The 23,002-nt window shown below is 27.7% G+C and overlaps 1 protein-coding gene across 1 annotated transcript in view; it reads right to left on the bottom strand.

The window, feature by feature from the left end:
- The window catches only part of LOC136071956 (protein FAM13A-like), a 182,882-nt gene that overhangs the window by 20,738 nt on the left and 139,142 nt on the right, over positions 1-23,002 (bottom strand). The window contains exons 25-29 of the mRNA XM_065797910.1: positions 22,566-22,649; positions 11,650-11,678; positions 11,401-11,567; positions 4,973-5,147; positions 4,801-4,902 (exon numbers count right to left, since the gene is read on the bottom strand). Coding sequence (XP_065653982.1) covers positions 4,801-4,902; positions 4,973-5,147; positions 11,401-11,567; positions 11,650-11,678; positions 22,566-22,649 — 557 coding nt within the window. The remainder of the gene's footprint in view (positions 1-4,800; positions 4,903-4,972; positions 5,148-11,400; positions 11,568-11,649; positions 11,679-22,565; positions 22,650-23,002) is intronic.

Raw genomic sequence — 23,002 nt, 5'->3', positions numbered from 1 at the left:
GATATGGCAACAGTATTCCATACAAGGCCGGATTTGAGATTTATAGAGATAGAGAAAAGAATCCGAAGTAAGAAAGTGTTGAGCTCGATAAAGAGATGAAAATGCATATATTATATAAATAAACTAAAAAATGCCTGTATTATATATATATATATATATATATATATATATATATATATATATATATATATATATACATATATATATATATATATACACATATATATATATATATATATATATATATATATATATACATATATATATATATATATATATATATACATATATAAATATATATATATATATATATATATATATATATATATATATATATATATATATATATATACACAGATATGTGTATATATACTCTATTCTATAAGTACTATAATGGGCGCTGCTTTAAAGAGCATATCTTGTGCCATCTACTAAAATTAATTCTTGTATTACTTGTCATTTAATTAAGTCCCATTCTTTTACAGTGTTCATTGTTATCTCGGTTTATAAACTTCATCCTTTCTCTTCCAGTAACTTCCAACTCTTATAGTGGTTGTTTGCAGCCTTGTTAAAAGCAAAGATGTTTAAGATTTTTAATTCTCATAGATAGACACATCTGTAGGTGGAAGCCGCTTTTTTAACTTCAATCCATGGTTTTTGTTAGTCTCTGCGACGGCATAGCACTTCAATACTTTTGTTAAATTTTTATGTACAGCCTCCGATGTTTGCTCTAAAAAAGTCCAAGAGGTTTCTGATTTCTATTAAGAAAATCTAAAAGGTGGTATTTAACAATATGGAACTTTCAACCAAGTAGTGGTGTGGAGTCATAAAAAAAAAAGTACCAACTCCAACTCCAATTGTTGAAATTTTCAGAGTACAACTCCGACTCCAACGCAAAAAATTTTGAAAAATTCTTTGAATTCTTTAAAAAGTATTATGCGATAATTAAAAAAAATTTTTTTTTGTAAAATATATAAAAATTCTTTGAAGGTTAAATATTTTGTAAATGCACGTAAAATACTGAGAAGTTTTACTATTGGAGTCAGAGTCGTGATTTTGTTTAGCCACTACAAGTCTCGCGACTCCGACTCCACAGCCCTGCAACCAAGTGATAATATTTTTTGAAACACATCTTTACAATAGTATTTTAATTATTTAGCAGATTCAATACACTGCAAGATATCTTAACTGTATGTAGATTTTAGCAGCATGCCAAAACAACTTTTTGCAACTGAAACATTTTTAGTATATACTTAGAATATATATGTAATGCAGGGAACTGAATTGGTGTTTCAAGCATCATTTTATCCAACAATTTGAGAACTTTACCACAGTTGGGTCCATCCAGTCCACCACCATTATACCCATGCCACATTTTAGGCCTCATTGACAATAAAAATATCAAAAATTTTTGTTACAACATGCTAATATATGTGAAGTTCCGAAGGAGTGATAGTATCAGAAATAAATTTTCTGGAATCTTCCTTAATCAAACATGGGCATAACATAATTGAATAATTTCATAGTCTTATAAGGATACCCTGCATCTTGGTGTGGATAGTTATCTGAACTTAAAGAGGCAAAAGTTCATTAGTCATGATGAGTTACCTGTTGTTGTACCAGTACAGTAACAACAAGTATGTTTTTCACCACTTTGATAAATAGCTTTGTTATTCTTAGATTTAATGTTTTAATGCAAAATCTCTTACTGATATGCCAAGAAGTATGTTTATGAGCTTTAGGTCAGAAGTCACAAAAAATTTGAGCTGATTTAGTCAAATTAATTTAATAAGCATTCCAATAATATGATTATTCTCGTTGACATTACATGTTAAAGCCAGAATTACCACCTAGTTCACTCCTGAGTCTTTCTCATTTCTACTTTGCTCCTCTTACTTTGTTTTATCAAAAATATTCATTATTACCTGAAAATTATTTACAATTGAACTTTTAATTTAATTTCTTTTATTTGCATGATATAAAGTAGGTTAAGGTACTAAAACTTTAGTGAACCCTGCTCTCCATCAATTTTAATTCTAACAATGGTTTTCATAGGATCTAATCCATGTAAAGAGCACATTTCTTGAATAAATCTGATGAGATCTTCAAATTTGTTTGGAGCTTAGGTTTTAGTACTACAGGTAGCAGTGATTCTCCCAAAATTAAAACAGAATATTGTAGCGAGTCATTATAAATAAATAAACCAATAAATAAAAATTTACCAGTGGATAATTGTAATGAATTTTCAGCCTTAACTAGAAACTTTAAAGCAATTGAGGTTATGTGATCTGACATATTTTTATCCTTGGAAAGAATATTATTCTTAGCATTTTAGGCAGCAGATGTTTTGGTGTATGGCTGCCTAATGTCTTTTTCAACTAGTTGAAAACAAGCTGTGCAGAATGAGTTTAATCTTTAAATGTAGGAATTTTCATTTGACTTAATGATATAATCTCTTAAACTGAAAATCTTGTGGCTGCACTTGTCTGATAGCATACAACCAATAAGACATAAGCATTGAATGTCAGTTGGAATAACCCTTTATAAGTAGCTCTTTAGACTTTTCCAAACCTCCTCATTCATTTTCATAGGTTTTCCTTGATCTGAACAAGATTGTTTGCATTTTTATCAAAATATTAAGGAAAAAATTTAATAAATCAATAAAATATTTATAAAATATAACAACCTTTTTGGCATAGAAATCATTTTTGCAACGACAACAAAAAAAATTTTTTTAACATCTTTGCTTCCAACAAGGCTGCAAGCAACCACTTTTAGAGTTGGAAGCTACTGAAAGTGAAAAAATGAAGTTTATGGAGCAAGATAACGATTGACAGACGACTTAAAAGATTGCAAATTATATGAATCAGGAAAGCAAGAAAAAAGAAGCAAATTCCAAAGAACTGATGTTCGAGGAAAAAAACTAGACGAAAAAGAGTTTTTGGAGCACTTAGGAACAGTCAAAGAAAAAGGATGAGACTTAACTGAATGATGAGTAATGCAAAAACAATCTTTAGTAGATGCCATAAAAGTCGCAACCTCTTTAGAGCAAATCCCATTATAATGTTTATAGAAAAGAGAAAGAGAAGCAACATTAAGACAATGTGAATGCAAGAGCATGTCCAACTATGTTTACAATGCCATTTTGCACCATGTCTAATAGTGATAGGGCATCATACAAAGATCTGCGCCAGATATGGCAACAGTATTCCATACAAAGACAGATTTGAGAGTTATAAAAATAAAGAATAGAATACGAAGTAAGAAAGTGTCGAGCACGATAAAGAGATTCAACCTTAGCAAATGCTAATTTTGCATTGAATTTGATTTATGATAATCAAGAAAGATCTGAAGTAAGAGTTAATTCTAGAAGATGAAGGTTACATGAATCATCAAGTACATTATTATTCATAAATATAGGAAGATCTAAGTTAATGCGATAATGATTGGCTGAAAAAAATTGGGTTCTATCTAAATTAAAGTTCACCAGTCACTGTGAGCCCCATGCTGTAGCAGAAGTGAGATCCTTTTCAAGCTCAAATGCCCCCTCCAAGCAATCAGAGAGTGTTAGCTTCTTATCAAGACAAGAATAAATGGTAGTATCATCAGCAAACAATGCAACCTTATATGTAAGAATATCTGGAAGATTGGTAATGTAAATTAAAAAGAGTTAAGGGCCAGGGATAGAACCTTGAGGAACCCCTGAAGTGACAGAATATGAAGAAGAGTGCTATCCATCGAGAACAACTTTTATACTTCCATTAGAAAGGAAAAATTCAATAATTTTAAAGATATTACCTAATACACTGTAAAGAGAAATCTTATGGTAAAGACCAGCATTGTTAAATAATTTTAAAAGTATAGACGACAGTTCCAGAGAACACTTCTGCAAGACTATAATAGATATGTTGCTCGGACCACTAGCTGTAGAAGAGTCTTAGCAGGAAATCACTTTAGATACACAAGCTGGAGTGTAAAGCAATAGATCAAGCTGAATGTCAAGCAATAGATCAATTGTTTGTTGGCAATATCAGGTAGAACGCAACAAGTGGAATCAAGAGATGTTGATGAATAGTTCTTAGCAAAAAATTCAGCTTTTTCTTTAGGTGAGGTGAAAAAATCTGAACCATAGAAAATAGGTGGAATAACAGATTAAAATAAAAACAATACAGGTCTAAGGATAGAACTTTGTGGTACCCCAGAAATTACTGGAAATAAAGAAGATTTTTGGTCTTTGAGAACAACTATGGTTAGAAATAAAAAATTTAGTAATGTTAAAAACTTTCCCAGATACACTGTAAAAAGAGACCTTATAGAGAAGAGCAGCATGATATTTTCAAAAACTTTTCATATTCAAATTTTTATAGTGATTTTGGAACTTCCTTACTGCTTACTGCTGCAAAAATGTAGTGATTTTGGAGTAACCTCATTTTTGCTAAATCATTTTTGCTAACTCATCATTCAATTAAATCCTTTCATTATATCTGTCCCTTCATGCACTAAAAACTTATTTTATTGCTTTGAAAGTTTCTCTTACCTTCATGTTTTCCAGATTCATAAACTTACAGAACTTTAAGTCTTCTGTTAATTGTTTCTTTTCTCTTTAACAATACTCTTTGTTTTTTGGTAATGCCTAACTTAAATAGTGATTGTATTCAGCCTTGTTGGGATTGAATTAGTTTGAAAAAAAGGACATTATATATAGCTTTTTTTACTTATTTTCAACTAAAATAAACAAGCAAATATAATTTTTTTTCAAAACAAGTAATGTTATTTGACAGACTTAAAACAAAAAACAACCTGTGTTGGTCAATGAAAAATTTATCTTCAAACTCTTTAAGTAATTTTCCTAACTGTTTCTTTGCTCGTTTTGTTTCATTCTGTTGCTCAATTAGTTCCGATCTAATTTATAAAATAATTCTTTAATAATTGATTATAATATTAAATAAAAACAAGTTCAACATAAACTTACAATGTTGCATCATACAAAATTGATTCACTGACGTGATTCTTTTTTATCGCAGGTGAAGCATCAATAAACTTTTTTGTGACATTTAATGTTTTTCCTAACGGATCAACTCTTTCATTAACACCAAGGCGCCCTGAATTTTCATTGCTATTCAAATAATGTCCATTTTCAAAAAAATCTAAAAGATCAAATATTTTTGTTAAGCTTTTATTGCAACATTTTAAAAAAACTAATAATGCTGATTATAAAAAAAAGGAAAAAACAATAGAAACAATAGCACAACCATAAATATTTACAGATTATTTTGAAGAATTGATTGCATGGACTACTTAAAATCATTTTTCATAAGTTTTTATCTTTAAATATTCAATATAGTAGATTTTAGCTTACATCATTGTTTATATGTAGATATGAAATATGATTTAAAAGATTTTTACGTTATGAACAAATGAATTATTAACTCCATACTGACAGCACTAAATCCTTATTCAAAATTCATTAAAGAAACTCAGAGAAAACAGATAAAATAAAATATTACCACTAATTGTTTTTAATCATTTTTATTAAATAAAATATTATTGAGCAAAATTAAAAAAAACAACTTAATTATTGTATCTTTCTTAAAAAACTCAGATTAAAGATAACTATCTTATTTTTATATTTCCATGATCTTATTGATAGAAATAATTTGAAGCAAAATTGATTGTTCTTTTGTATGCAACATGTTCATTAATTCTAAAAAGCTTTAATACAGTTGACCACAAGATTCTAAATAAAAAGATATTGCACTCTGACATACAAAGGCGTTTAAAACACAGACTAAAATCATCAAATTATAAAATGTAATTTTCCTATAATTTTTCTCTGAGTAGTATTGGAAATATTATATATTTCCAATACTATATATTAGCATATATATTAGTATATATATTAGTATTGTTGTTGGTTCTAACCCCTAGCCAGACAAGTATATTTATTAGCATTGTTGTTGGTTTTATATGCAAAAACGTTAGAGTGAAAAACCTTAGTTACCTAACTTAACTGAAAATAATTGCATAAAAAAGTACTGATTTCTATATTAATAACTGTTAGAATCTAAGATAAAGTTAAAAAGTGGTTAAATAGCAAATTTTTTTTCAAAATAAAAAATACAATAGCACTAACAATAATAATTCTAGAGAAAATCATTTTTAAAATTTTTTAGCAAATAAGACAGTAAAAAATCTTAAAAACTTACAATAAATAGACTACCAGTCTATTTATTGTAAATTGCCAGCCTAAACCAATACCCTCAAAAAATGTATGAACATTTCAATGTGCCAATACCCATTTAATTCAGTCGATGTCACTTTATATTTAAAGTCTTTAAAGAAGTTATGTAAGAAGCACATTAGTCTTCCTGCCGAATAATGTGATTCAGGTTGACATGGAAATTTTTATTCCCTCTCAACGATTCCAAGTCAAGCTTCATTCTTCTCCACGGTTCAACATGGTGCTGATGCAATTCCTAATCGAAACCATTACTTCCATATCTATCAGCAAAACGATTCTCCAGAAAACAGGCGTCTGTTTACTATTGCTAGAAACAATTGTAAAAAAATTTTGTAAAACGCCGAAGCCTGCTATTGTCAGGTCATAAAACCTCGTATTTCATCTCAAAAATTAGGCTCTTATGATATGCTATCGTCTATACTTTCAAACTATTTAACAAGTGCTTATCAGAATCTTATTATCTAGTCTGCTGGAAAGCGGCATCTGTAATATTTTTATAAATTTCTGGAGAGCGATCTAACTTGTCTAACAATCGTCCGATTAGTTTTCTTCCTATCACAAGCAAGGTTTTTGAATCTTTAACTAACAAACACTTAATCCCTAGTCTTGAATCTAATAGCTTACTTTCTGATCATCAATACAGATTTCGATCTTCTTGTTGCTAATCTAGCTGAATAAAGCTGATTCTTGATTCTAATGCTAATGTTGCTGATTAAAGCTGATTCTTGTTGCTAATTAAAGCTAATTTGCTAATAGTAATAACTGATAGGTTTTATCATACATCAGATAGAGGTGGAGCAGTTAAAGCTATTGCTCTTGACATTTCTAAAGCTTTTGATAAAGTTTGGCATGCTGGTCTTCTCCATAAACATTTTTCCTATAGTATATTAGGTAACACCTTTAAGATTATTGAATCTTTCTATTCCAATCGAAGTATAAAAGTTGTTCTTGATGGAAGCACTCTTCTTCATATCCTGTCACTTCAGGGGTTCCTCAAGGTTCTATCCTTGGCCCTATACTCTTTTTAATTTACATTAACGATCTTCCAGATATTCTTACATATAAGGTGGCATTGTTTGCTGATGATACTACCATTTATTCTTGTCTTGATAAGAAGCCAACACCCTCTGATTGCTTGGAGGGGGCATTTGAGCTTGAAAAGGATCTCAAACTTCTGCTACAGCATGGGGCTCACAGTGACTGGTGAACTTTAATTTAGATAGAACTTAATTTTTTTAAGCCAATCATTAATTTAGATCTTCCTATATTTATGAATAATAATGTACTCGATGAGTCATCTAATCTTCATCTTCTAGAATTAACTCTTACTTCAGATCTTTCTTGGATATAATAAATCAAATTCATTGCAAAATTAGCGTCAGCTAAGGTTGCATCTCTTTATCTTGCTCGACACTTTCTTACTGCAGATTCTATTCTTTATCTTTATAAATCTCAGTCCGTCCTTGTATGGAATACTGTAGCTATATCTGGTGCGGATCTTTCAATGATGCCCTTTCTTATTTAGACATGGTGCAAAAAGGCGTTGTAAACAAAGTTGGACATGCTCTTGCAGCCAACTTCTAAGCATTATCACATCCTTGTAATGTTGCTTCTCTTTCTCTTTTTGGAGTGACTGGAGCCTTGTCTCCGGCTAAAAATAAGACTTTTTGAAAATCCTGCCCTGGCCCTTGCAAAATTATAAAATTCAGCAGGGATTGATTGCCAGGGCTAAAAAAAATTTATAATTCTTTATATATTATAATTTTATACTTATATTTACTATTTATTATTTAAATTCTGACATGTATTTATCCCAGTATTTAATAAATAGGGACAGATACAGTAAAAGGATATAACTTGTTGAATAAGAAATCTCTACTGATTCATACACCTGTAAATCTCCATTCTGAATATTTTCAATTACTGTTGTGGAAGAAGTTGATTTTTGTTACTGCTACTGATTCATGCAGCTACAATAATTACGGCTGGGGAATTTCTGTTACTGCAAAATTACTATATACCGTTTTGGTGGAGTTATTCCTTTTAAAACTGTATATTCTTGAAGTGGAGTTATTTGTATTACACTTAGTTTATATTCAACTATAATTTATACCGTTTTTGTCGAGTAATTCATATTATCTTAGTTTATACTTAGTTTAAATAAAAATGTAATTTAGAAATACCACTATGAAAATATTTATACACAGAATAAGTTGGGTCTTCTTTGCATATAACTTTGTGTTTGCAACAAAGTATATCAAAAAGTCAGTTTCTTAAGATCACTCTTCCATTGTAAACTTTTAAAGTTATTTCTAGCAGTTATTTTGACCATAGCCAAACTCTCATCTCCTCTAATAACATGGTCAATCAGTTAAAGATGTGATGCAAAGAAAAGAGATATTTGCAGGTTTTTGCTTGCTAATCTAGTTAACTAGAATTCAGTTCACGTGGCGTCTAATAACTAAACTGGAAGGTCCTGGAAGTTTTATAGTACAAATCCTGGAATTTCCTGGAAGTTTTATAGTACAAATCCGAGTTCACATAGAAAAGTGGTATTTTATAGTATAAGTCTTAGTTAGAGAACAAATCCAAATTTGCATGCTAAGCAGCAAGCTTTAAGACACATCTGTTTGGTGACAATCTAAATGTATTTATAATGCTATTAAAAATAGTAATAAATACATTTTTAATTGTTCTAATAATTAATGCCACTTGTAATTTTTCTAAAAACTTGAAATCCTAAAAAGAAGTTTTTCAGCACACTGTGCTTCAAATTGTTTATTCCAGTTAGCCTAAGAACTAAAAAGTTTAGTTCCAGTTAGCCTAAGAACTAAAAAGTTTAGTCATGAGTTTTTTTAAATAAACTTTACAAGATGTTACTAAAATTGTGTAAAATTTTATTTTCTTTGAAATAATTTTGTTTAATCCATATTTAATTATTAATTTGATTTAATCCATATTTGACTTAAAAACCAAATTAAATCTGACAAAAAAACCAAATAACCAGAAAATTCATTGTGAACACGAACATAAAAACATGAGAAAGTAATATATATATTAACAGTTTATAAAATATTTTTTTTACTACACCTGTATGCACATTGTTTTTTTAATAGTGTATTATATTAGTATTTATTTTACTATTATTATCATTATACAATATTTATTTTGAATTAAAAAAAAGAGATCTTATCATTGCTATAAGTTTTTGTTATAATTTTTCTTAAATTCTTCTTTAAGATTATTTTGTATTAAATATTAAAGTTTTTATTAAAAAAAAACTTCCTTTAATTTTACATCTTTTTTTTTTAAGCTTTAAAAAGTATATCTAAAAGTTTTGACTGGTAATGCATTAATAATTTGGTCCACATCTTTTCTAAAACTTAAACAATCTAAATGGAAAAGTTTACCATTTACAGTAACAAGTTATAAGAAAGCATTATGAAACTGCTCATAAGTTATTTACTTTTTTTCTAAGAAAGCATTACACATGCTCATACATTATTCACACACTATCATATAACATACTATTTTGAATTCATATTTTAGACTTTTTTACTAGTAAGATCTTGTCTACAAGTAAAGAAAATTAAACTAAATAAAGTGTTAAAAAGAGGATGTTTCAAGATGTCAAGCAATTGTAAATAAAATGTTAATATTTTTATAAATTATAAATGAAATAAATTAAAACTAAAGAAAATTTTTTAAAATTTGAATACCACAAAAAGATGAAATGTGTTAAATAATATGAATAGCTTTTGTTAAATTTGTTTTTATTATTGTGTTTATTGTGAGTTATTTTGAAGAAATATTAGAAAATAAAAATAAAAAATAATGTAGAAAATAACTTTCAAATTTGTTGCAAAACAACAAAAATGGTTGCCATTCTATATTCTCTCATTTTTGAAAACCCTTAAACCATTGGCAATATAGGAAAACTTTAGAAAAAATTAAACATGGCACAAGTTTATCAAAAGGCATCAAGCTTGTATCATCAGCCATGTTAAATACCATTTCTATCTTGGTTCCTGTCACAATTGGTGTTCTATGTTTTTTTTAAATACATTAATTATTTCTTTTACTATTCAACAATTTAGCAGATATATGCACAGTCAAGATATTATTCATCAGCATAGCAGATACTGTTCATTGGCATAGCAGATATTATTCATTGGCATAGCAGATATTATTCATTGGCAGATATACTTAAAGTCAAAATAAAAGTAAATAAGTTCATAAATAAAAAAATTTAAGACATAAGAAAATCAGTTTTTATGGTATCTTATACAAAAACTTTAGAAACCTCAAAAAGCCTCATCATCTCGCCATCTGAAACTCCAACTCAAATTTACAATTTAAGCTCAGTCATGTTATTTAAACAAAACTTTGTAAAAGATCTGTTTGATAAAGCACTTATTATGTTATCGGAGCTGGTTCATAAAGCACTTATTATATTATCAGTGGTTTAACAACACAAGAAGTAAAAGAATTTTATTCAACAGGATATCTTTAAATGATGATTAAGTAAACTTTTCAGCTTTTACAAACAAACTTGAAATTAAAAAAATACATGTTCAGTCGCATTTATATTTTGACCAATGAATTAATTTTTGTGCACATAACATATTTTTACACGTAGTGATGGATTTTTGAAATTCTACTACACACTGTTACCAAAATTTCTTGGTCACAATCCAGCTTATATAAAAACATCAAAGCTTAATTTTACACAGCATAATAATATTAGAATATAAAAAGCTGGTGTTAGACATAAGTCTGATGTTATTCCTTACCTAATTTGGAATTCAAAACAGCCTAATTTTTCAATAAATACTTTCATTTTGATCTTTGAGTAATTTATATTTCCATGAGATTATATTGTACCTTAGAAAATGTAAATATTTCAAATTAAAAACACTGTGTGTTATTATATTTATAAGTAAAAAGTAAAAACTTTGAAACAAAGTCGTTTAACAAGTGCCATTAGATTTATTTTAAGCCAAATACTTTAGTACCCACTCTCCAAAACTATATAAAAATATATTTTATAAAACTAATTTAAGTCAAATACTTTAGAACTCATTCTTCAAAACTTAATAATAAAATATTTTCTCAACATGTTAAACAGTTTTTTTTTATCTTATAAAAACAAGTCACACCTTTATTTGAATCAAGATATGGTTGATAACTCGGTTGTCTTGGTGATAGAATAAACTCATTCTTAGAATGAACAGAAGCCTGTCTTTTTTCTTCATTAAAATTATTTATAAAATAATTGTCATTTTCATGTTGTAAGCCACTGTCTATATTCATCTGGTTGAAATCACTTTAAAAAAAATAATAAAAAAGGATGTTATAAAATTATCGAAGCATTTCTGAGTATTTAAGATAAAAAAAATGGGTCTTACCCATAAATTGTTTTTACTGGCGAAATTACCTAAATTATTAGAACATAATAATTTTTAGTGAGGAAATACATCTCTTTAAAAAAATTTAAACTTTACATTATTTCTATTAATATTTTATATTTCTACATGTGTTGAATTCAATTTTTCTCTCTATTCTGTATGTGTTGAAGATTTTTTATTAATTATAATTTGTTACAATGTTCATATAAAGGTTATATATTGATATTTAACTTATTATGAATTATAAAACTTTTTTTTTTAATTTTGATTTTGATTGCACTTTTGATTGATATATATATGTTATTATGAACTTAGCTTCAAAAATTGTTTATTTTTGTTAACACATATTACACATCCTAACAAGTGATTTTACAAATTTTTAAGAAAAATTATATTTAAAATAAATTTATTGATCAGAAATATCAAACATAAAATAAAAAAACCTTAGTAAAAAATTTGAGACATTCATGAGATATCATTCACAAGTAAAAAATTTAGAGACGCTCATGTGATATCACAACTTTAATATTAAAATGGTTTCTCAAAATGATAGAGTTTCTATGACATTTTCAAAAAAATTTTCTTGAATAAAATAAGGAAAAACAAAGACCAAAATATGAAAAAAAAAATATTTAAATATGAGAAATAAATGTAAATGTTTTCATAATGCAGAATTTAAAAAAATGCATTTAGAAGGTTATAAGGAAACATGATTAAAATTTTGGAAAACAACTAATATACAGAACTCAATTTTGTAGTCTCAAAATAACTCAAAGTAAAATTTTAGTAAGAAAGATTTTAAAAGGTTAGCCAAATTAATAGAAAGTTCTATTAAAACATTTTCAGATGCATTTTTTCGTTTTCCATTACTTATTTTATATTATTATATAAAAATTATAATAGTATTTAAATCAATAACTTAATTTTCCATAAAAACTTTGAAAATATCATTGCAGTTAACATTTCAAAAATAACTGCATATTCAGTATATTCAGATTATTATTCTTTGGCAACTCTTTTTTTTTTTTTAAACAAATTCACTCCCAACAAAGCTAGAAGCAACCACTAGAAGCAAACATAGAAGCAACCACTAGAAGCAAACATAGAAGCAAACATGGAAGCAACCACTAGAAGCAACCACTAGAAGCAAACATAGAAGCAACCACTAGAAGCAAACATAGAAGCAACCACTAGAAGCAAACAAAGAAGCAACCATTAGAAGCAAACATAGAAGCAACAACTAGAAGAAAACATAAAAGCAACACTAGAAGAATACATAGAAGCAAACACCAGAAGCAAACATAGAAGCAACCACTAGTAGCAAACACTATTAAGTTGGGAGTTATTAGAAAACAATGAAAAGCATTGAGAGCAAGGAAATAGTTAATAGAAGATGGGAGAGAATTCCGAAGCATTGATGTGCAAGAAAAAAAATTTGAGCATAAAAAATCAGATGCAGTAAAAGGATGCAACTATGCTGAATGTTGTTGCTGAAGGATTTTGGATTATAGCTTGTTTAAGCAGCAACCATGATAGTATTTGTAGAAAAGAGAAAGGGATACACAAGTTTGGCTGATAAAGCAAGTCCAAATACATTTATGTTCCATTTTTTAGACCTTGTCTAGGAGAGTGAGTGCATCATTAGAAGAACCAGCCCAAATATGAAATAGTATTCTAAACAAGGACAAATAAGAAGAATTTAAAGAAGTAGAAAATAAATGAAGAAATCAGGAATAAAAAGATAGCTAGCACAATAGAATATTACGCAATGGATTAAATATTTTCCATGAGAGCTCAGTAGTGAAGAATAATCCAAGGAGACATAAAGTAGAGGACTCAGTATGAGGGTTGCCATTCATCAATATAGGCATGTTAACAATATTGCGACAGTTGTTTGCAGTAAATAAATGAGTTTGATTGAAGATAAAATTTCTGTAATAAGCCCTAAGCTGTCACAGATAAGAGATCAGATTCAAGATAAGCATCTTGTTCCAAGCAATCAAAGTGAAAACATTTTGTCAAGACAGGAATATAAAGTTGAGTCATCAGCAAAAAAAGCCACTTTAGATGTCAGAAGATAATTAATGCAGATAAGAAATAATACTAGGCCAAGGATAGAACTTTGCGTTACCACAAAAGTTACTAGAAATGAAGAGTGTTGATCTTCAAGAACAACTTTAATACTGTGGTTAGAAAGAAATTATATAAAAATCTCAAAAACATTTCCTAAATACACTATATCAAGTAAGGTGGTGGAGAGGACCAGCGTGTCTAACCTTATTGAAAGTTTTTTTCAAGAGTAATAGCCCTTGCTTTGCTGCCTCCATCTTATGCACACTAGAATCTTTCAGTTACAGCAGTCAGCTAGAGAACAGGAAGATTGAAGCAAGTTAACCATAGAACAGGAAGATCAAAATCCATATTGATAGTCAGAGAGTAAGTTATTAGACTCAAAACAAGATGTTTGAAAATTTGTTGATTAAAGTCTCAAAGACCATACTAATAATAGAGAGAAGACTAATTGGACAATAGTTGGGGTCAGAATGTTCTCCAGAGTTTTTAAAATTTGAAACAACAGATGCCATTTTCTAGCAGACAGGAAAACAAGATTCAGTGATTAAATAGTTTATAGAGAGTTGAAAAGAGTTCTAGACAACACTTTTGCAAGACAGTAATAAAATTTATTTGAGAATTGAATATAACCCACATTAAATGTATCACACCTATATAAGACAAACTATATGGAATTAACAGTGAGAAAAAAGAATTTCTTCTAACAAATAAATACAAATTATTTTTTCCTACTTAATTTTCAGTAAAAAATTTTAAATTTTTTTGGGTGGGTGGGGGACATTTTTTATAGTTAAAAAATGTCCCCCACCCACCCACAATTAAGTTATGCTATAAAAATATTGTTGTTTTTATGACTATTATGGAAGTATTTGATTTTTAAATTTGCTATAAAGCATAAAACACACCAAGTAAAAACTATTTTATGTGCTTGTGTAATATGTTGGTCTGAACTGAAATATTACACAAATACAGAAAATAGTTAATACTAATGCGTTTTATATTTTACTCATTTCTTTTATTTTTACCCATTTCAATGTCTTTTTTAATTAATTTTATATTTATACAGTAAATTTTTAAAGAAAAGTATTTTTATTTAAATAATATTTAAACATAGAATATTACTAACATATATTATCCATACATTTTAGATTTTTCTAATATGTCAAATAAATATAGCAAAACTGTTGTTGACAAATATTCAAGAGTATGGACAAAAAATATAGTTTTGTTTGAAAAATGTATAACGTCAAGAATTGATCTACCCTTTATTGAAAAACCATTGGATTCATTTAATAGAATGCTAAAAAAAACTTTTATTATTGGACGTTACAACTACCTGGCATCAATTGAAAAAAGCAGAAAAGAAAGAGTAAAGTTAATTGCTGTCCAAATAAGTAAATTATGGAACAAACTCAACTTTCCAAGTATTTCTAAAATATCAGTTGGAAGAAAAATTGAAAAGGTTATAGAAAAACATGACAAGTATCTTAAAAAGCCTGGCAAAAAGGAAGAATGCTCTGTTTTTGGAGATCTTTTTGATATCACCAATATTAAGGGCATATGGCTTAGTCTGGAAGATAAAAAATTTTATAACATACAATTATTAAGTTCAGGAGAAGTTGCAAAAGCAAATAATTGTCCAGTTAGCAGTTCAACTGCATCAGAAGAAAGTGGTTTAGATTTAGATTCACAAGACAATTATGAACCAGTGGAATTAAAAAAAATCAAGAAAGAGAGTATATAATAGAACAAAGTTAGCATCTAATCTTGTGATTAATGAATCTTTAAGTGCAAATAAATCAGCTAGAATCTGTAAAAAGTTATTTGAAAAAGGTATTGAAATAGAAACTCCAAGTCAGACAGGAATATGAAGATCAACTATAAGGCAAGGGGAAAGTATGAAGAAAATTGTTGCTAAAATGGTACAAGAGAACAATTCTGCCTACATTTTGATGGAAAGATAATAAACAAGACTGAATACCTAGTTGTGATACTTTAAAATAAGAAAAGGAAAATTAACTTAGGAATTGTTAAATGTGAAAGTGGAAAATCCAATGATTATTTTTGAAGCTTTTAAAAAATTGCCAAATGATTTTGATGCATGGAAATGTATTTCAATGATTATATGTGACACAACAGCAGTAAACACAGAAAGATTAAATGGTATAGTTGTAAAAATACAAAATGAAATGGAAATCAGAGGCTTTACTAAACCAGAATATTTAGGATGTCAGCATCATAAACTGGATCTCCTTTTAAAACACGTTTTGGATCATTTTGTAAATTGTAAATCAACAATTCCTGGTTTTGATTATAAATTTGTGAAGAACTTAACTGAAAATTATGAAAATCTTCAAAAAAATTAAACATATGAAGCTGAGCCTAATCATTACATAAACTTGGGATGGCAAGATGACTCCAAATTCCTTTATGAGTTATGTGAAGCTTTTAGTTACTTCAAGAATCATAAAAAATTACCAAAAATTAAGTGGCACAAGCTTCCTCCATTGCACAGTGCTAGATGGAACTCTAGAGTATGTGTTTCTAGCCTATTTTCTTATACCAACATGGAGGTGTGAACTTGAAAGTGCAGCAACTTTTATTGCAAATCAATGGAAAAAACTTTGGTTCAGCAAACAATTATTTGATGATAATTCATATGACTATATGCTTGATGCATTGACTGAAATTAAGTGTACAGCTGCTTTAAAGTGCTTTATGAAACGCTGGAGCAAAGAAGATAGTGTAGTTCATATTCCAAGAACAAACATCATTGCTGAACGAGGCGTTAAATTGAGGAAGATCTCCTTTAAAATTCAAAAAAATGGGAATATGCAAATGTGAAATTTATCGGAAAGAATGAAAATAATTACTTTTATTGATCCACTTTAATGATATGTAGTTTATAAATACTAAATATAATTTACAATTAGTTTTATTTATTTTTGTGGCTGTTCAAAAATGGGTTGGAAATAAGCTTTATGTGTCCTCATGTAATCTATGAAAAATCACATTATTATCAAGGGGGGGGGATACTTTTGCAACTAGACTACCATTAAACCAGTTTTTTATCAATTACTCAACATTTCTCAGGTTATAGAAGTATGGCCACAACAGATTCAAAAAATGTCATAACCCTAATATATATATATATATATATATATATATATATATATATATATATATATATATCAGGGTGCACATTGGGCAAATTTTCAAAATAGCTGGCCAAAAGTCATAAAATGAAAATTATAATTTTGAAGTTTTTATTTTGCAATAACATAAATAAAGCCTTATTACTTTTTACATTTTATTCTTAAAAAAAAGTTCATTAAGTTTTATAGTTACCTATATTGATGCAGTCAATCTCGAATAAGTTTACAAAAAAGTGAATTATCATAACAGAAAAATTATGGATATTTAAATAAAAAATAAAAAAAAATTATGAAAAATTATGGTATTTATATTATGTTTAAATATAAATACCATAATTTATAAATACCATAAGAGATTTTAAAATTGTAAACAATAATAACTGTTTCTTATCTAGGATGTATTTTTCAAGCATCAAAAAAGTTATATCTCGGATGTTGTTCATAAAAGTCTATTCTATATATTCATGAAAAAAAAATGCACTTTTTTTGCCCATTTCTACGTAAAGTTACTTTTCAAGTACATATATTTATTTTTAGATCCAAAATGGCGGTTTTACATACATATGATATTGCTTTTTTTTTCAAGAAACTAATTTTGTAAAATAAAAAAATTCTGAAAAATTTAACAAACCTAATTCAGCTTAATTGGTATACTTTAATAAAAAAAACTGTTTAACTGCGAAAAATTGAGGACTTTTGACAAAGGTACATTTACTAATTATTTGTATATTTTATATTTATAATAATTAATTGTATATTTTATATTTCTCTTTGCAACTGAAGTAATATAACTATGTTTTTTTAATTTTAAAGTTCTGTAAAGTCATCATACTCTTATGTTTCTTTCATTATAATAGGTCTACATTCTAAGGTTCACAGAAAGATTATTTGCAAACTACTTGCCTGGAAATTTTTGAAATTTTGAAAAATGAGTTATCATTAGATTTAGATGACCAAATTAACCTTTTAGGATCATTGCTGTGTGTGAGAAGATTTCTAATTTTCAAAATATGCTAGACAAAAACTTAAGAAGGTTAATTAAACAAAAATAACATATTTATGAATACATATGAAGTTAAAAACCTTAACAATTATCATTAATTTTTTAATGTTTTTTTAAATCAAAGTTTTTAAATTTGCTATCTGTAGTAAACATCTAAGTTATTTTAGATTTTTCAAGCACAATAAAAAAGAAGAATAGCTTGTGTTGAACTTTATGAACTTTGATGAAGCAAGTAAACAAACCAAATGATGAAAAACTGAGAAAATATGTTCCTCATTTAGTTCATTTGAGTTAGCATTCGCAACTCAGACAAGTTTTTGGGCTTTAAGACTATGCCATCTGGACTTCAAGATCATGCCATGCTGTCTGAGAAAGAAAGCCTTAAAAAAATATAGAGAAAAAGTTCCAGTACAATGGATGACATTTTTTGCATACTTCTGGTTTCATCAGATTGTGCAATATCTTTGATTGTAAATTCTTATGCAAGAGTCAGCAGAAGCTTGTCTTTTCAAGCTTTAAAATTATTATTACCTTATGACTGCTTTTGAAAACTCAAAAAATCATGTGTTTGCTTTACAATTTATGAAAGAAATTTCAACATGTGATGATTCCAATAATATTAAATGACATAATAATATATACTAGCTGACTGAACCCATAAAAATACGGGTCTTTAAAGTCTATTCCACACCGACCTTTTCTATACTGTTTCCTTATATATATATATATATATATATATATATATATATATATATATATATATATATATATATATATATATATATATATATATATATATATATATATATATATATATATATATATATATATATATATATATATATGTATATATATATATATATATATATATATATATATAAATATATATATACATATATATATATATATATAATATATATATATATATATATATATATATATATATATATATAAATATATATATAAATATATATATATATATATATAAATATATACAGGGTGTATACTTAATTTCTGACCCCCCACATGTTACAAACACAAGATTTTGAGTTGCTCTCTTAAATGCTACTTTAGCCCGAAAAATACTATCGTATGTATTTTGGTGTAACTATACTTTCTGCACGTAAAACGCTCACTTCAGATAGGATATGACCTCAGAAAATGTTTATGGGAGCCATTTTGTCAACATACATAAAAATGATATTTTCATTCTCCTTGTCTTCCACGGCCTTTGGCATTATGACTATAGTTTTAGCACAATTTTTAAGTAAATTGTCCTTATTACTCCTTAATATGTGATCTTAGTTTGCCAATTAATAACACATTTTTTCTTCACTGTTTATGACGTATTGCTACTCTTCGAAACCGGGGTCAGAAATTAAGTTTACACTTTTTTAATGTTTAGCATTTTGGCTACAAGAAATAATCAGCATTATTTTTATTTGCCTTATTTATATTAGTGATACTTGGTGTCTGTTTATGATTTACATTAATTACTCTGTGTGTATTTATATGTATTATATGTATATGTTACTAACATGTATTATATAACATGTGTTTTTTAGCAATTTACTCTGAAAATGAGTTCTGATAAACAGTTACTTCGTCACCGAATTCAAGTTTTATGTAGTCAAGGATTAAGCATTAAAGAAATCACTAGACAGTGTAAAGTTTCTCGAAATACTGTAAGGAAGTGGACAAGAAAACAAGAGGGTGACGTCACAGATGCTCAGCGACCTGGAAAGCCAACAAAGTTTTCACTAAGAACCAAGGACAAGGTCAGAAAGTGGGTCAAAGACAAAGTCGGAGTTAAAACGAGAACTGTAGCTAAGAAACTGAATTTTTCAGACAGTTACAAAGAAAGAGGAAAAACAATTTCACACAGTGCTATCAGTAAATACTTGCGCAAGACCACATGGGGAAAGCATGCCTATACACAGAAAGTGAAACCCATGTTGTCGCAGAAAAACATCACTGATCGCGTAAATTTTTGTACTCGTTTGCAAGAAGAGGGATTCGCAGATGACTCACCGGATGGTAAAGTGAAACGAGCTCACGTATTGTGGACTGATGAGAGTCCAATTGAATTATATCCAGCTCCAAACCGTCAAAATCAAAGAGTACATACAGCAACACCAGAGTTAATACCTTATGTTCGACGTCCGAAATTCGGTCTCAAGATTGTGATAGCCGGGGGCATTTCTCGATATGGCAAAACTGATCTGGTTGTTGTTGAAGAGTCAAACACACTCGAATGTCAAGAGTCAAACACACTCGAATGGGCACTACTAACAGCACAACTATTAAGTTTGGCAATGATATATAGAAATTATTGCGTGTCGCAAGCTACACTTCTTGCTTTAGTATTATCTTTAAGATCATTTTTTTGTCTTTGAAGTTATCAGTCAACCAGTCTAAATTCAATCATCTTTGTTTCTTCACTTTTTTATTTTTATCCATTGTTATATTAACTAAAATAAGAATACTAAATCAATCAAAAATTAAAAAATTACTTTATTAACTTAACTATAAATTCTTACTTTTAAGAAACATAAAAGTTGTCCAAGAATTAGAAATCAGTTTCTAATACCAGCATAAGGTTTTTGCTATATGCCAGATCTACTAACAACTCATCTCCTTTATAATTCTGACACCAAACAATCTGTTATACCATGGTTTTTATAAGAGTCCATTTTTACTTAATATTTGCTTCACAAGTGATCTCTCAGGTTCTCTGTTTCAAGGTTTGGGTTTGTGCTGTCCCACAGATTTAGCACAAACTTAAATATTCCTTATACAAAAATGTTTTTAAAAATGAATAAAAGCAGTTGCTATAGTTCTTTTTTGAACTTTTATTCTAGAGGATAAACAATTTTCTACAGCTTAATTGATAACATTATATTACTGATAAAGTTTGTCTTGCAGCTTCCATACAGTCCAATGAGAGTTTAGATGTTCAAACTAAATCAACAAATACTTTTTTTCTTTTTTTTTTTTTTTTTTTTAAGATTATTCACCTCCACAAGGCCCGAGGGGGGCCACTACAGTCGAGGAGGATACTAATTTTTTTTTTTTTTTTTAGTCGTTATTTGTGGTGCAACCCTCTCTCAACTCTTTAACTCCGAAACACGAACCTTGCCGAGCAAGGCCGCTGCGCGGAGAAACTAAGTTGAGCGTGGTACTTCCAGGGACGTGGTAGGAGTCGAACTCCGAACCTCTCGCTTACAAAGCCAGCGCTCTTACCACTACACCACTACCACATGTTTTACAGGTTGTAATAATTATATAGTAGTTATTCTTTTTCAAAGTTTTTTATTTATCTTTACAACAGAAATACTTCCATATTAAATTTAATAGTATATTATTTTATATAAAACCAACTCATCCTTTTACTGTAACTGTTCCTAAGTGCATCAAAAATTCTTATTTGTCTAGTTTTTTTCCTTGAACATCAGTACTTTAGAATTCCCTTCCTTAATCTTGTTTTCCTGATTCATATGATTTGCAATATTTTAAGTCATCTGGTAACCGTTACCTTGCTCTATAAATTTCATCTTTTCTCTTCCAGTAACTTCCAACTTTAGTGGTTACTTCCAGCCTTGTCAAAACCAGTAACAGTATCTTCTTTAGGTGGGTCATTTAAGTTTTTATTTTAAGAGTTTTAGATTCTCTTAGATGAATGAATTTGTGTTGGGTCAGCAACTTAAGTTTCCTTGGTGGATGAATTTGTGTTGGATAGCAATTTTAGTTTCTTTAATGGATGAATTTGGGTTGGGTCAGCAACTTTAGTTTCTTTTATGGATGAATTTGTGTTGGTTAGCAATTTTAGTTTATTTGATGGATAAATTTGTGTTGGGTCAATAACTTTAGTTTTTTTGATGGATGAATTTGTGTTAGCAATTTTAGTTTTTTGATGAATGAATTTGTGTTGGTTAGCAATTTTAGTTTCTTTGATGGATGAATTTGTATTGGGTCAGCAACTTTAGTACCTTTGCAGTTATAATATAACATTTAATTTTTCTAAATTTTAATTTAAAATTTTATTAATATAAAAGCAAAATATTCCAAAACGAAAATACATTGACATAATTTTAAATTTAAAAATGTTTGCGGTAAAAAATTCAACAACTTTTCAACTTATGCCAATACTGAATTAAATCCACACAATGCACCTATAAGTTAAGAAACTTTGTTACTTTATTTAAAGCATTTATTTTTTAAAAGATTTTATTACAATTTAAGCTTTTTAAGTTTATTATTTAGTCCATGTTTTTATAAAAAGAATTTTATTGTTTTATTAAAAATCAGATTTCGTTAATAAATAGGTTTTCAAATTCTAAAAACCAAATAAAATATATACAAGTTTAAAATTGAGATACAAAAAAACTTATTTTGTTTGACAACTTTAATGTTGTCAAACAAAAAAAACATTGAAAAATTTGCTAAAAATTAATAAAACTAATAATTAAAAAAACTAATAATTTTATTACAGTAAGTCAATGAAAAATTACCATCGTGAGATGTGATGCAGCTTCAACCTTCCTATTGTTAGAAGGTTTTTTTTTTTTTTTTTTTTTTTTTACTTTTGGGAACTTAAAATCCTTTATCATGCACAACTTTTAGTTTATGATAGATAAATCTATAGCTTTTTTAAAAAAATAATGAAAAAATTTTATAATACTCACTCTCGATGAACTAGCAATACGCCGTTTAATTTTACGATATCGGTCATAAAGAGGCCGCATCAAAACTTTATCTTCTTTGGTCTCCTAAATTAATTTACAATTTTATATATATATATATTTATATGCATTTTTATATATTTATATATATATATAAATATTTATTTATATATATATAGATATTTATATACATTTTTATATATTTATATATATAAATATATATTTATATATATATAAATATAAATATATATATATATAAATATATATATATATAATATATATATATATATATATATATATATATATATATATATATATATATATATATATATATATATATATATATATATAGAACTCTTATATGTTGTTAGAAAGTTTTTTCCATATTTTGTTGACAAAAAGTAAAAATTAAAATGCAAGACCGGAATTTTTTTTTTATT

Source organism: Hydra vulgaris, chromosome 05, assembly GCF_038396675.1.
Source record: "Hydra vulgaris chromosome 05, alternate assembly HydraT2T_AEP".
Classification (NCBI taxonomy): Eukaryota; Metazoa; Cnidaria; class Hydrozoa; order Anthoathecata; family Hydridae; genus Hydra; species Hydra vulgaris.
This window is presented reverse-complemented; position numbering and strand designations above follow the sequence as displayed.